Source organism: Pseudopipra pipra, chromosome 6 (assembly GCF_036250125.1).
Source record: "Pseudopipra pipra isolate bDixPip1 chromosome 6, bDixPip1.hap1, whole genome shotgun sequence".
NCBI lineage: Eukaryota > Metazoa > Chordata > Aves > Passeriformes > Pipridae > Pseudopipra > Pseudopipra pipra.
In genome coordinates, this window is record NC_087554.1 from 8,317,703 (window position 1) to 8,333,201 (window position 15,499).

Sequence of the window (15,499 nt, forward strand, 5' to 3'; positions counted from 1 at the left end):
TGCTTTCACTGCATTTTATTGAACAACATGTTATTTTTCAATGGTATTTAAATGCAGAAGCTCCAACGTGTTCCAAATCTGCCTAGCACAGAGGGAACACAGGAAAAACAAAAATCCTTCCAAAGCCAAACTAAGAACTTGTACCGACTCTGTCAAGGCAATTAAATAAGCCAAAGGTTCATTTCTCTTCTCAAACAAGAGGTAGGGAGGCCCCGGGAGGAGGAAATACTGGCACATCTCCTTGCAGCACCTGCTTTAGATTAATTTCAAGAGAGATGAGGAGATTGCTGTAATCCACATGGTGGAGGATCCAGTCAGGCAAAGGCAAAGCCTCCCAAAGGCAAAGGGGGATCCCAGTGTGCGTGTGGGGGGCGTTCCAGATGAGGTTTTCACAGTCTCTGTATTATCCAAAGTTATGAAAGGGGCTCGGGAGTAGACAAACGCTGTCACAGTATCAAAAAGCCAATCAAAAATGATTCTGCTAGACAGAACAGTGCCGTTGGCACAGGACAGACCGTTCCGCCGGGTCCCGATCCAGCCGGCCCCGCGTGCCCGGGAACGGCTGCGGAGGTAGTTTGCTCACACGGTGACCTTCTCCATGACACTGTCTGTGACGTGCACCTCGTCACCCTGCACCGTCACCGTGGCCGACTGGCCGCAGATGTGCTGGTGGTCCTTCCAGTCCTGCGAGGGGAGAGCAGAGGGCGAGGCCATCAAGGGAACAGGCCCTTGGAAAAGCCACTGTGTGGGAAGCGCTTTCTCCAGCACAGGTGGGAGCAGCAGGTCTCCAGTGCCCCACAAACCAGACCAAGGAGCCACACACTGGGTCAGTATTAGAGGTGGAATTGGACTAAGTGGAATGTTACCTTGATTTTTTGGATCACCTTTGGGAAGGTGTGTGCAAACCCTGGGACCTTCCCTACCCTTTTAACCCTGTCCTGACTTGCAGACCTGCCCCATGACTACAGCCCTGCTGGTGATCCCACTGGCAGGGGGTTTGGAATGCTTGACCCACGCAGGACTCCGCGCTGGCTGCCCGGTTCTGCTCCATCAGGTGACTCTCCCTAGGATCCCACAGCCCTCTCCAGGGAACTGGATCCCGACTCCCAGCCATGCCATACCTTCCGCTGGCAGAACGTGGAGCAGTAGTTGACCTTGTGGCACCCCGTGCACTCGTTGGTGGCCTCCCGCCCGCAGTTGACACAGGATTGCTGTGGGAAGGGACAGAGAGTGACCGTGTCACACGGAGCCACCCCAGCGAGGTCACTGAGGGGCTGTGACCTGCTGGAACGTGGGAGCAGTGGGAAAGCCCCTGCTTCCCAAAATACACTCAGCACACCAAAGCAAAACAGGTCCAGTGGCTCGTGGATACGCCCTCAGAGACCTGCTCTCCTGCTGCTGTAGCAAGGATCACTTTGGAAAATGGAATGCACCTCTGTTTTCCTTTCTATCGGGCAGGAAGCCCTTCAAAACCATGGGTGGGACACTGAGTGGTCATGGAAATCCATCCCCACCACCTCAGGGATACCTCCCTCCATAGGGGTCAGGTAGCTGCAGGCTTCAGCAGGAGTTGAGTGTATCCCAAACAGCCATGTCAGGCTGTGCCCAGGCTGTTCACAGCCAAACTCTGAGTTTATCCCAAATTGAAAGGTTTAAGGCAGATTTCATTGGTGGCTTTGTTGGGTTTATAATACTGTGTATGTCAGAGAGAGGGTCTGAGGAAGGACAACAGGAGCAGGAGTAAGGATGGGACTCCTCAGCTTAATCATTCCTTGGTTTTAGAGAGGAAAAAGGGATTTGTTACTTTGCCAGTCAGCAGCATGACTGCATAAGGAGTATCCCAACAGGGAAAAAGGAGTCAAATGAAGAAGGCTCTAACAGGAGCAAGGATTTAAATCCAGAAGCAAGGTGAGAGAGGATACATGGGAGAAAAATCACACCTGCTTTTTAGGGGATGCTTTTGTGTCTATCACTTTAATCTTACCTCAGTCACATCAATTAACATAACCTGTATATTTAGGTGGAAACATCATTGAACTGCCACCAAATAAGCACTTCACAGAGCATTCCAGCTTCCAGCTCATTAAACTCCTGACAAATCATTAGCACTTGGAGCAGCAGCGGCAGGAAGCGTTGCTGGGCTGTGAAAGTATCCTGGGCTCCTGAGTTCCTCAGGCTCCTTTTCTCCTTTGAGCATGAGCACCCCCAAATCAGTGTCCTGATTAACACCCCACTCATCACACCCCCTGCTCACACCTTCCATGTACCTGCAGTGAACAGCTGGTGTGACTGAACTGTGTTTGTGCTCCTGATGTACAGCCGGGGATTTGGGACACCAGAAATGCCTTAAAGCTGCAAGATGGGACTTGCAAAGCCTGTCCCAAGGGGACACTTGACTGGGGCTGTTTGTCACCTGTACAGGTACTGGAAAACGTGGGAAACACACTGTGTGTGTGTGCAGTTGTACCTGGAGGCCTGAGGGACAACTGAGTAACACACACAGCTCTGAGGGCTTCAGTCATGGGTCCTGAACTAACTCCCATTTCGAAAGCCAGAGGGAATTGTGAAGTTATGAAAACCAGCTCACAGGACAGAAAGGAAGCAAGTTCTCTTCCTGCCAGAGCTCAGTGACAGCCACCCAGCAGAGCTGCAGCACCACCACTCAGAGGTCAGTGAGACTCAGGAACCTGGCTGGGAGACAACGGAGGAGTGTGGAAAGCTGGAAGGCTTGGGAAAGGGAAGACACTGCTTGGAGCAATGGGAAGGCTCAGATCTGTGCCAGCACAGGATTCTGTGGCAATGACAAACTGAAATGGAGCGAGGCAAAGACCAAAAGACTCTGCAACACACGAGACGTCCCCAGCTTACCTTGATGATGATTTCTGTTTTCCCATCCACATCCTCTGTTTGTTGGAATAACTGGCTCTGGTACTGCTGCAAGGAAGACACACCAGACGTGTCATTTCCCAGCTGGAGTGTGATGTTGCCTTGCCATGCTTGGCAAGGGGGGACAGGAGTCCCAAACCAATGAAATCCAAACCCAATCCCAAATGGACTATGTGCTAACCCTGGCCTAAATGTATTGGGAACAGTTAAAAAGTCCAAAAACATCTGAACTCCCACCTCCAGGCAAAGCAGGTTCACCCAGGAGTTTGACCCAACATATAAGGAGATTAAAGGCTTAATTTACAAGTGTATGACCCGACAGCACAGTATTTATTCTCCTGTGAAACCATGACCTTCAAAACCTCTATGTTACCATGACATAACTGAGTTAAAAAGCTCCAGGCAGACGGAGGCGGTGGCAGGGAAACCTCTTGCTGTGGCCTGCGAGGGTGGGGTTGGGTTCTGCCTGATCTGACAAGGCAATTCCAGCCATGCACAAACCACAGAGGAGGAAAAGGTGTGATAAGAGAGAGGATCAAGCCAGACACATCCAGCCCTCTCACAAAAACAGCTCCAGAAAACCAATAACCTCCAATTCCCAACTGTTTCCTGGCTCCTTTGGAGGACACAAGCCTCTGTTTGCTGACCGGAGCCACACATCTTAACTGCCCGACCCTTTTCGGTTCATTTCACACTCTCCAGCCCTGAATTGGTTTAATCTTTCTAAAATCCAATTCAGATGCCCCAGCTGTTTGCTGACTTAATCTTCCACCTTGCTTTCAAACGAGCTGGGCTCCGGAGCCATCACTGCTTTGCCAAGGGCTATTCCAATTAAAACACTCGTCAGACTTCAACACTGACTCTCTTCAATTTATACAGAATATCCACTTAACACATTTCCTGAATATCTTTATTATCCCCCAGCAATTCTGGCACAGAATTTAGCAAGTTCGTGTATTCTCCCCATCCTAAAGTTTATCTGATATAAACAATGGCTCAATGCACACTCAAAAAAATTCCATTGCTCAAGCACAGAGGCCCCTGTGTTAGTCCTGTCTTTAATCTGTTCATTTTGGGCTTGACCTACAAATGTCAAATATCTTTTGCAAGACACAGAGAGCCTTTGTTGCCCCTTTTCCTAAATGTCCTTCCCTTACCAAAAAATGCAGTAAAGCCATCACTGGGATAGTAACCAAGGGATCAGATACTCAGTGTGGAGAACTGTTTCTTAACAGCCACAAGAAGTTCTGCCAGAGCAGTTGTATTTAAGTAATCCCACACAAAATGCTGCAATTCAGAACAACCTTACAAATATCTCAGCATTTTCAATTTTTGCAATATCCTGACGCATTTTGGAAGTTCATATAATCATGGAGCCGAAGGGCTCACGGTTTGCTTTTCTTTCAGGATGTCATTCCCCACACCTTCTAAGTAACACGAGTGTAACTTTACTCAGAGGATCCTAACAGCTTTCCCAGACAAGGATTTGGTGCCCACACTCCATAAATTTACAGACAGCTGATGGGAGAGCTCAGCATCGTGACACCAGTGTGCACAACCAGCCTGCTGCCCACAGCTCCCGGAATCCCCGAGCACTCCATTCCTTTCCCCAAGACACAAACAACTCAGAAAGATTTCTCTTGCTAACACTGCTCTCCAGGCCTGGAGAAACAAATTTCTAAGGGCTGCCACTGTTCCAGGCAGGAGCTGCTCTGCCCATCCCTCGGCCCCAGAGGCGCCCCTGGCACAGTTACCTCCTTCCTCTCCACGTCCGCCTGGATCTTGGCCTGTGTGACGGCGGCCTCTCGGAAGGAGGAGCTGGCCTGCTTGGCCTGCTCGATCAGGGTCTTCAGCTGCTGGGCGGTGCTGAGCAGGGAGTTGACCATCTCCTCCAGGTAGAGCCAGCTCCGCTGCTCCGTCACCTCCAGCCCGTTCACCACCGACGGCGACATGGCCTTGGTGGGGGTCGTGGGGGGCACGGCCAGGGCGGGGAGAGAGGTTAACACTGGGGACAAACCAAACAACAACAGACACACAGTCAGGGGGTTTGACTCCCAGAAAGCAGAGGGTTGGAGGAGTGTGTGTGGGGGTTCTTCTGTGTTGTTCAGTTTCTTTTTTAAAATACGGACTGAGGAATTTCCAGTCCGGGAAGTTTTTGCTAAACAGAGCTTTCCTCCTGCAACCCAAAGTGCAGGTCTGTGCAGAACAAGCCCTTGGGCACTCTCAAACCCCCAGGACAAGAACATCTCCTCATGACCCCCCCTGTTTGCTCTGGGAAGGGTTTTAACACCTCCCAGCAGTGCTGTGGACAAGCACAATTAAGTGGTGAAAGCAGCATTCCCAGGGACTCCACCACTGGCAACAACGTTTCCCTCAGCCAGGGCTAGGAAAGGTTACAGTAAGTCACTCAGTGATCCAGCACTTTACAGGAGTATCCCAGTGTCCCTACCCAGATGTCCATTCTCAGGCTGCAAACCCACAAAACTCAGGCACTGATCCCCATCACACTCCCTGCGCTTCCTGAATCCTGACCTGGACCATAACCCTGGCCTGACACTGGAATAAACCCGACAGCCACCACCACCTCAAAGTGAGTGTATTCCAAACATGCACTTCCCAAAACCATGGGCTGGGGACTCCTTTAAAAACACAGCAGTTACTGTGTCACTAAAAGAGCTCCTTTTCGCAACATAAGGTTTGCATGTACGCTGGGAGATCATGGAATGAGGAAATTAAATCCAGATCCAGGAACTCCACAATACACAGTGTAAGCTCAGCTTAGGTAACATTCCAGGAAGAAATGTTATCTGGCTTTACTTTTCCAAAATATAACTTGAGCAATAAATACTCACCATCTGCCATAAAATTCAGTCCAAGACATTCACATCTACCAACACCTGACCTCCACATTCCTCACCAAATTGTTTACTAGAAAAAGGAAGGTACCACCAACTTTGGGGCTGTGCAGAGTTATTACACCAAAATCTCCCCCTAGTCTGGCAGGCAGCTGGTCCTGCAGCTCTCCCAGTGCTGCTGGTACTGAAAATAAAGCAGTGACAGTGTCCCTCAGGATCTGCAGCATGATCAGGGAGCACCAGCACCGCTGCCACTGGTGGATCTCTGACCAGTGTTCTCACTAAAAGGGACCATTATCGGAGCCAGATGTTGTTCCTTGGAACCAGAGTTAAGAAATTTACTGAACAGGGAGTTCTTGAACAAAATGTAGAGGGGCTCAAGTGTCTGAAAGTCACTTCAGTGTCATTTACTTCAGAGGCACATGTAAGTAGTGCCCTGAACACACCTTCCTGCTCCCAGCTGCCATTCCAGCAGTTCCACTGGCAGTGACCCTCTCCTTAGAAAAGCATTTGCAGATAAACCAGCTTTCTTACAAGACAGCACTGAACACTGAGTAACTTACAAGGCAGTGACTAATTTAGCTTTTTTTAACCCTTTTCACCTACCACCTGGTAGTTGTTCATGGAAGCAGTAAAAGCTGGAAGAATCCAACACTGATCTGGACAGAGAGAACGAGCCCCAACCCCCAGGTAGGTCACTGTCAGGTGTGTGACCTTTCCTTGCCAGCTCCCCACACAGGTACACAGACATTTCATGGCAAATGCCCTTAATTAAAACAGTAATTTCAATCAATCTGCACATGAGGGGTGTGGAACTATTTGCACTTAGATATGAGTATGAGATAAATGGGTCTTTTTTATCAGTGTCTGTTTGCAGAAGAGCCTTTTCCACTCTCCATTTCCAGCACAATATTTGTCCCAGTGTGGCATTTGATAACATATCACACAGGAATTACTTCTGATTTCTCATTCTGGAACAGGTACAGGAGGCAAGAGAAAGTATTCACTGGTGAAAAAACAATCAGTATTTAATTAGTAACATCAAGATCTAAGTCTTAAACCCAACAAGATGTGACTCTGGACAGCAGGAATATGCTGTGCTGCTCCGAGTAAACAGATAAAGGTCATTCAGAGGGGACTGAAAATTGACACCAAACCTGCCCAGAACTACCTCCAGCAAGTACCCCTGGAGTAATAAAGACATGGGAGAATGTCTAGAAAAGCTTCTGTGGATTTTGAAGGGGTTGGTCTCCTCAGATTGAGCACTAAATCAATGTTAAGCCACAGTGCCCAACAGGGACAAAAGCCTGGAAGCAAGAGCCTTAGGAAAGGCAGGGAGTGCAAGATGATGCAGGCAGCAGGATCACAGCAGCCTCCTCTGGTAGAAACCAACATATCAAAGTTCTCAATAAGGAGTGAAAAACTCCCCACAGAGGGGAAATCTGCTTGTCTAAATCCTAATAACTGTAAAACTCACAAGCGAAACAGAGCCAAGTTTAATTTTCTGCCTCAGTCTTTACCTTTGCTGAGAAGGATCAGAGGAAGGTCAAGCCCAGTGAAGTGTCTCACCTGCTGGACAGCAAACGTACCGATTTTGGGGTGGGACGTCGGCAGCGCAGCCTCGGGGAAGGGGGAGATCTGGCAGTTGTCCTGGTAACTGGGATAGTGAGGCTCCGGATGGGACACCCGGCAAGGCTGCTGGACGTTGGTGTCCTGAACTGCAGGAGGACAAGGACGTGGGGAATCACTGTCTAACACACCTGGTAGGTGTTTCTTACACTGCTTTCATCCCCATGTTTTTACATTTTATACAAGTTTCTACACTCTGTGGTAATTCCCAAGAGTTGGAAATGAGAAATGGCAGCACGATCTCACACAGTCAGCAAACAAGGCAGCCTGGTCTTCATTCCAACAGGCTTAATTTTAGAGCCACAGGTTCCCTGGTTCCCTCCCACACATCTACATACCCACAATAATCCCAGGGCTCCAAACTCCCGTGCTTGGAGCAGAATCATTCCCTCAACAGAGCTGACACCCCAAAGCACGACTCAAACTGCAAGAACTGAAACGTACGTCTTGCATTTATACTTTGATTTCTTCTGGCACTGAGATGAGCATAAACCAGCCCCCTCCTGCCCCTTCCCACGGCTGCCCAGGACACAAAGCCCTGGCTCTCACCTGTGGCCCCAGTGAACACGTCCCCCTGGGCCGGGCTCTCCGAGATGATGGCCGTGGCCTCCACGGTGGACGCGCGGTCGAAGGTCAGTGCCCCCGAGGTCGTGATCTGTCCAGAGGGAGTCACGGTGACTGGAAATATTAAAGCACTCTCATCATTCACACTCAGGGCAGGGCCCACAGCTGCCCAGCTGTTGATATCCCTGTGCTGCACCATCCAGAGTCAGGGGACTCACAGACCACTGGCCTGTGATAACCCAGTTTGGATCACGCCTACGACCAGCGCAGCTGGAAATGGGAGTAAAAGCCCTGGTGGACTTCTGAAGGCTCTGCTGTCCTTCCAGGTTATTCTCTGGGGGTACAAGGCTGGAACATTAATTTACAACGTAACACCTCTCAAATCATCACATTTTCAATTGTTTTATGAGCCATAACTTAGCACCTCTCATAAAGGTTCAGTGAGGCCACAAACCCCATCAGTTTCTGGCTGATCCTAATTTATGATAATCTTAGCAAGAGTGATTCTTGCTACTTAAATCAACATAAAAACCTGTGGATAACAACTAATTCCACGACAGCTGGACAATTTTAGCTGTTTATCTACACACAGTGACAGAATGTACTTGGCCAGTGCAAGTAACAAGGCACAAAATCCTTTTGGATGATTATACCTGAGCAGCTCCAGAATATTAAAAACCCTTTTTAAACAGGACTAATTACCTGGCACCATTAACTGGCAATGGGCTGATGCCATGGCACACTGCTCTGCCAGAAGGATCTTTTCCCAAACAATAATTCAGTTTTTAGATATTGTGGCTACAAATCCATGGCTGGTGAAGTATGTGGCCCCCAAACCGAGCAGCTGTCTCTCCCAATGCCAGCACAAGGGAATGTGCAGCCTCACAGCACCTCACTTAACAAACCAATACAAGTTAAACATATCTGGGGACTAAAAAAACCAAACCCACAAAACAACTCTGTAGAACCCTTGTGTGTTTCTCCTCCTACTGCTGCTGATGATCTAACCCTACTTTTTTTGTTCCTATTTTTGGATTTCTGCTGCTTCTTCCTGGATTCACTTTGCACTGTTACAGCCCAGATGATGCCAGAGCACCGAGGGCAGGAGGACACACGGATGTGACTGGGAATGTGTGGGCTGGATGAGCTTGCACATTAATTTCTGCTCTCACACAGATGGTTTGCCAATCAAACCAGTAACAAAGCGTGTGCTGGGTGCTGGAGAGGGACGTGCAGATGAAAGTGTCACCTTCTGCCTCCTTCATTAGCGACTTTCAGGCTGGGCACCTCATCCCAGCTGCTTCCAGCCTTTGTTTCTACGTATTGCAAGGAATAGCACAAATCTTACTCCAGCTTCTGAGGGACACAAAGCAGCTCAGGGGATGGAATGGGGATTTCTGGCAGAGCAGAAAAGGGCCAGCCTTCCCCACAACCTAATTCCAGTAGGAAATTTCCCAACTGTTATTTGTGAAAAATCTACTTGAAACCCACTGTGGATCAAGGCCAGGACTCCACAATTCCCCCCACACTGCTGGGCTGAGAGCAGGTACAGGGGGGAATATAACCATGGAATCATAGAATCCTGGGATGGTTTGGGTTGGAAGGGACCTTCAGACTCATCTTGTTCCATCCCCTGCCATGGGCAGGGACACCTTTCACCTTCTCCATCCAACCTGGCCTGGAACACTTCCAGGAATGGGGCAAAATCCAAAGCTCTTTCAGCACAAAATATAAAACCTCCTGTTCACTGCACAAAGATGTGACGATGCTTAAACCCGAGTTTCCTGGAGGTCTAGAGCTGTACTTTTTCCTACTCAGCTTGTGTCCAGATGTGACAACACTGTGCTACTTTCTATAAAATGGGAAGTGACACTGAGTCAATAAAACTGTCCAATGAAAAGGATATGGCCAAAAATAAAAGGGCCATTTTTCTCAGCTGGACAGTTCCAAGTGACCACTAACAGACATAAAATACCCAGTGTGGCAATTTCTCACCAAGGAAGGGAAGCAATTTTCAGCAGGAGAAAAGAACCTACACGTGGTTGCAGCTGTGGCAGGAAGCAGAGTGATGTTTTTGGAGCAATTCTTCTTCACTGGAGTTGCAGGCATTTCATTTTCCTTTTTCCGCCTTTTATATGGCACAAAGAGTCGAATGGGGCCACTCTGGGCAGAGCACAAGGAAAAGAAGAAGAAAGGAAAAAAAGAGAAGGCATTAACTGAGGCACCTCTTTGGAGACATTGGGTTTACCCTCCTCTTCCCAGGAACAGCAGCACAGATCCCCATGGATGATGCGTGGTTGGCAACAACTGACCAAAGAACTTACAGTTCTCCAGACCCAAAGAACTTGGGGAAAAAAGAGTTAAACTCAGCTCCTTCCAGCTGAAGAGGCACAAATCCAGCCTCTTCCACCTGTTTTTTAAGGAGCAGAACTGGGCAAATAATTGACTGCTGGTCAAGGTGGTGGAAGAAAAGAGAACAAGAGGAGAAGAGAGGAAGCAGTTCCAGGCTTGGAAACAAGGAAATCAGTCAGTTCATAGCAGAAAAGAAATGCAAAACATCAAGTCAAGCTAAAGCCTTCTGCTTTCAGGATTTTAACATCATTTTTTGAAACAAACAAGCAAAAAATCAAACTCCAAACAAACCAACCAAGAACCCCAAGCAGTTTTGAGATGAAAATATAGCTCCATCATAAGAGTATTATGTTACTTACTTACAAAAATATTTTTCCAACTCAAAACATTGTGAAATTTGAATCAAAAATCACAAATAGTATTGGCATTCCCAAAAGGCATTTTACATAAATATATTATTTAGAAAAGGAGGAAAAAAAAAAGAAAAAAGCACTAACTATGATCCAGTTTTACTGAGGTTGCTCCACAATAGCTCCAGCAGTTCCTTATCTCCTTTCTCCACAGAGCAGGGACAAAGCACTTGTGCCCATTCCCAGGGCACTCATGACCTGCTTGCCAAGGGCTGTGGCAGCATGACCAGTTAATTTTTCAAACTCAACTAATTAGTTTATAAACTGATGGATGTAAAACCTCCCACTCACCAGTGTCATGTCGTCGCAGCAAGCGGCACAAGTACACGAGGCAGCGTGAGGATTTAAAATCCCATCCTGGAATGAGAAGTGACCAGCTCAGCACTGGAGTCACCAAAATCACCGAGAACACACCTGTGTTCTCCCAAAACAGCTGGATGGCTCCCAGGGAGAGGTACTCCCTCCCTCCTGGACCCTCTGCAGTAACAGAGGCCAGTTCCTCACACCGCAGCCATGGGGTGAGAGCTGGGGGAGAACAAAGGAAAACCAAACCATTTCCACACCAAAAGGCCAGGATATGTGAATCTGAGGCTTTATTTCTGCCCAAGCAGAAATCACCTGTCAGCCTGATGGCAATGCAGGAGTACTGCAGGAAATAAAGGATCCAAATACTCAATAAATGGTGCAAGTGAAGAATGCGGGTGTCAATCAAACAGAATGGAGATCTCACAGTGACAACTCAATTCCTGTGACACAGCTCAAGGCTGGGCTTCACCCCGCAGAAACTCCAGCCCCTTTCCAGCACAAGCAAGATTCCCAGAGTGCTGTTTGAGACATATCTAGAAAAACTCCCCTCAGGCCACTGACTCCCCACCAGACCCAGCGTGGCTCCCGGTGCCAGCAGAGGCAGCCCCTGGCCCTGGCAGCCCGTTCCTGCAGAAGGGAGGGAGCCCAGGGAGCCTTACATGGATAAGGCACTGCAGGGGCCGCCCGGCGTAGCGGATGCTCCTCTTCCAGTCCTTGCTGCTGGCTCGGCCCGCCATGGCCTCGAACTCGGTGGGGCTGTACCAGTTGTCCCCCTGCTTGATGCACCTGCCACGGCCCCCTGAGACAAAGCAGCAAAACACACTGTTAGTGCAGCTGAGGGGTCATGGAAATTGCTGGACAAAACAGCAGTTAATCCACAGCCATCACCAAATGTGCCCGTCTGCTGCTTCCCTTCGCTCTGGGACAACCACGTCCCGTTACTGTCATGGCTGTGACAATGACTGGGCATGTTAAGGGAGCTCCAACTCTGCGCCTCAAAAGGCTACAAAAATTGCTCCTCCACAAGAAGGAAAAGTCTTTCTTGCGTAAACACCATGAATTTAAGCCTATTCTTAATTTACACTTAAATTTCTGGTCTTTCTGGTGATGAAGAAAACTCTCTGTCCATGAAGCAAGTGCTGTGCTGGGCAGCCAGGCTGCTGCTTCTCCAGCTTCCCCACAAGGATAAGAGAGAAGAGGAGGAGCTCAGGAGCCCTGTGAGGAGACAAATTCTCCATTTTCATTCCAGCAGGGATTCTTTACAGCTTTGTTGAAACACAAGTCTACTCCTTAGATGAAAAAAACGTTAGAGGAGTTGGCCTGTTACTGAGGACACTCACTGCATGGCAGCCTGGATCCCCACAGATTTAAGAAAAAGTTAAAAAGCCTCTGAAGAACGAGCAAAACAGATGAGAACAATAATATCAAAAGGCACTGGGTTGGCTTGGAAACCGTCTGGGTTTTTTTTTCCCCCTCACAGTCAGCCCTTAAGAAGAGCCTGATGAAAAGAAGAGTGTAGAAGGAGCTGTCCCACTCCTCCCCCAGGCCGTAGTTACCTGAGCCGAGCCTGTTTTTGTACAGAATGCCACTGATATTCCGGCACCTCACCGGGAGCTCGTTCTCGTACACAGATGGGTCCCAGTTGTACTTGGTCCCAGTTTTCCCCTGGACAGTTGTTAACGGGGTAGGAGGAGACTGGGGTCCTTGAAGAAAAGAGAAAAGAGAAAAGAAAGGTGACAGCAACCAAAAAGAAGAGTGGCTGTTCCATCTCACAGCTGGGCTGGGGCAGCAGGGCCCAGGAGCAGCTGGAACATCCCCACAAAGGTGCACCACAAAAAATTCGTCTTGAACCAACTGAAAAGGACGGACAATTGAGCAAACTGCATCAGAGAAAACAGGCTCTAACAGGAAATAAACGCTGAGGTTATACCCCGACCCTTACACCACCTGTAAGCCGTGGTGTAAGGAGCTGGCTGGATCTTCCCCTTCCCAGGGCCATCCTGCGAGGAGTTCGTGCCACCTTGTGGGCAGCAAGGAAACTGCCAAGCAGCCCTGAACAAAACCCCAGCGGATGGAGACACTAAAATATCAGCAAGTGGTCTGAATGGAGACAAAAATGTATTCCAGGACCCTTTAAAACAAACCCACGTGCAGAACTGGCAGACTCGTATTTTTATTGTCCACGTTAAAAGGATTCCTGTGCCCTCGGGGGTGGGATGGGTGTAGGAAGCCCAGCAGCAGGATAAGATTTTTCAAGCAGCTTCTTTGCCAGGGTCAGGGCAAAGGGTGAGGAAATGAAATATATTTCTGACAGAAAAAAAAAATAGCCAAGTATTCTTGTACTCCCAAGAAATACTGTGTGAGGACTTGATACCTTAAAGGTCTTTTCCCACCTAAACAATTTGATGGTTGTAAGCGGGGACAAACGATCCTTACAATATTCTGCCCATGCTTTTAAATCCTAGAAACACAGTGGGAGTGGAGAAGAAGGCATCCCCCAGAGAGAATGACCCCTGAGGAGCAGATTGGCTCCTACCTGGTGTGAGAGGTGCCGAAGGGCCCTTGATCCCGGTGGTTTCCACGATGCTCCCGTCCGTGTGCACCACGATCAGAGTGGCCTTCTCAGGGTTCAAGCTATCCCCAATCTGGAGGGCTGTTCTCCCAGACTACAGAAGGAATTAGGAGTTTAAATTGATGAAAAGGGTTAAACACCAACAGATTTCAGTGTCCTCCAAGGGTACCCTAAAACTGCAATCAGTATGGCAGTTATTAGGTTAATTTTGGAGGTTTCAGCCAAGCAAATTCAAATGTTTCATGTTCCAGGTCACCAGTTCCATTACAGAATGAGTAGATGAGGGTGGAAAGGCAAAAAAAATAATGAATAAAAAACTGCATGTCCCCCAGCTAATGGGTTTGCGGCTTAAAGCCTGTATAGTGCAATAAAAACAGATGTTTGACCTTACTACAGCTCTTTATTTACACTGAGCAAGTGAGACTTTGCCAAGGCCCTCAGATGAAAGGCCAGACTTACCAACACGTGTCCTGAAATTGAAGCTGCATTGGCCACAGACGTGGTGAAAACATTGTCTGCAGAGGCCCCCACGTTGGCTACTGTCACTGTGGTGACTTCTGCAACGTAAAACAGGCATTAATTTAACATTTGGCTGCATCCAGAGAGCCTCATAAACAGCTAAAACACCAAATAAATGTAACTGCACTTCCTTCTTCCTTCCTATTCTAAATTTATTTTATTTTTCACGACACCTGTAAGTTGTTATAAACACAATCATTGTGATTTTTATTAAGCTTTGGGTTGAATTGGCTTTAACCTCGAGGCACTGACAGTTGCTATGAGCATGTGATGAACTAAAGGAAAAATGAGTATCGTATCTGTACTTGGAACACCCCCAGGTGTGCTGCTTTTAACGAAAAGAGGGGTGACTGGCAAACGCCAGGATAAAGTGAACAACTGACTGTCCCTTTGCCATGTGTTAATACCCAGGGTGTCATTACCAGCTAGAAACTGCCCGGACTTACAGCCAAACGTCTCTGTGACGTTCAGCCTGGCTAAAATCTTACGGCCTGGCTAAAATCTCAGAGTTTTCATGTGCGGTGAGGGTGAAAAACCAGCCGTAGCTGAGGCAGAGACGCCCAGCCGGGCACGGGGGCTCTGGGATGTTGTGGTAGCGCAGCTCGGCTGCAGAGCCCTGCGTGTTTGGGGCACTTTGTAACGGGACACAGACAATGTGACTGCAGGAGCTCCCGGCCCCGCGTGTGAGGGCGGAGTGTGGGCCGTGCCCAGGGCGGGGGCGCTCCCCGGGGGCCGTGAGGGAGCCCCGGGCGGGCCGAGGGAGCGCTGCCCGCCCTGACCTGCGAAGGCGGCGGCGGCGGCGGCCTCGTCGGCGCTGGGCATCGGAGGCGCTCCCATCTCGATGTGCTCGGCGTCTGCCGCCATCACCGTCACCGCCTCCTCCTCCTCGGGCTCCGCCTCCCCCTCGGCCGCTCGCGGCGGCTCCTGCTGCTGCTGCCCGGGCCCCGCGGCCAAGCCGAGCCGTGCGGCCGCCGGCTCGCCGTCGTTGTGCTCCATGCGCGGGCCCGGGGGAGCCGGGCCCGGGGGGGCCGAGCCCGTGCCCCGGGGTGAGGGGTCCCGGGGTGAGGGTCCCGGCGGGTGCTGAGCCGAGCGCGTTCGGGCCCGTCCGGCGGTTTCCGAGGGCGCCCGAAGCGCCCCGAGCCGCCGGGCACGCGCTCCCCCCGCTGGCCAATGGGGCGCGGCCGGGCCCGCGCGCGCGGCCCGCGGCGGTACCTGACGGCGCGGGGGGAGCCGAGCCCGCCCGAGCGCGGCCGAGCCCCGAGCGGCGCGGCCCGGCCCGGCCGGCGGAGAGTCCCGAGCGCGCTCGAGCCGCTTCCGATCTCTGCCGAAGGCGGGCGCGAGAAGAGCCGATCTGTGCCGAGTCCGCTCCGATCGCGCCCGAGCCCCGCTCGCCGGCCCGCACGGAG

General features: G+C 50.0%; 1 protein-coding gene across 1 annotated transcript; it reads right to left on the bottom strand.

The window, feature by feature from the left end:
* DEAF1 (DEAF1 transcription factor) lies at positions 1-15,325 on the bottom strand. Its single transcript, XM_064660004.1, has 13 exons — positions 14,873-15,325; positions 14,034-14,131; positions 13,539-13,668; positions 12,559-12,705; positions 11,662-11,801; positions 10,988-11,053; positions 9,971-10,097; positions 7,920-8,048; positions 7,331-7,459; positions 4,641-4,891; positions 2,869-2,934; positions 1,122-1,211; positions 1-684 (listed from the first exon to the last, which is right to left on the bottom strand). The coding sequence occupies exons 1-13, from the start codon at positions 15,087-15,089 to the stop codon at positions 580-582; spliced, it is 1,695 nt and encodes a 564-aa protein (XP_064516074.1). The 5' UTR covers positions 15,090-15,325; the 3' UTR covers positions 1-579.
* Between the last annotated feature and the right edge of the window lie 174 nt (positions 15,326-15,499).

What these genes read in the sequence shown, in the direction of transcription:
- DEAF1 (XM_064660004.1), bottom strand. Translation starts at nt 15,089, where the DNA reads ATGGAGCACAACGACGGCGAGCCGGCGGCCGCACGGCTCGGCTTGGCC. An exon ending in TTCGGCACCTCTCACACCAG is followed by an intron (nt 12,706 to 13,538) that starts GTAGGAGCCAAT and finishes CTTTTCTTCAAG; the next exon opens with GACCCCAGTCTCCTCCTACC. An exon ending in CAAAAACAGGCTCGGCTCAG is followed by an intron (nt 11,802 to 12,558) that starts GTAACTACGGCC and finishes GCTTTGTCTCAG; the next exon opens with GGGGCCGTGGCAGGTGCATC.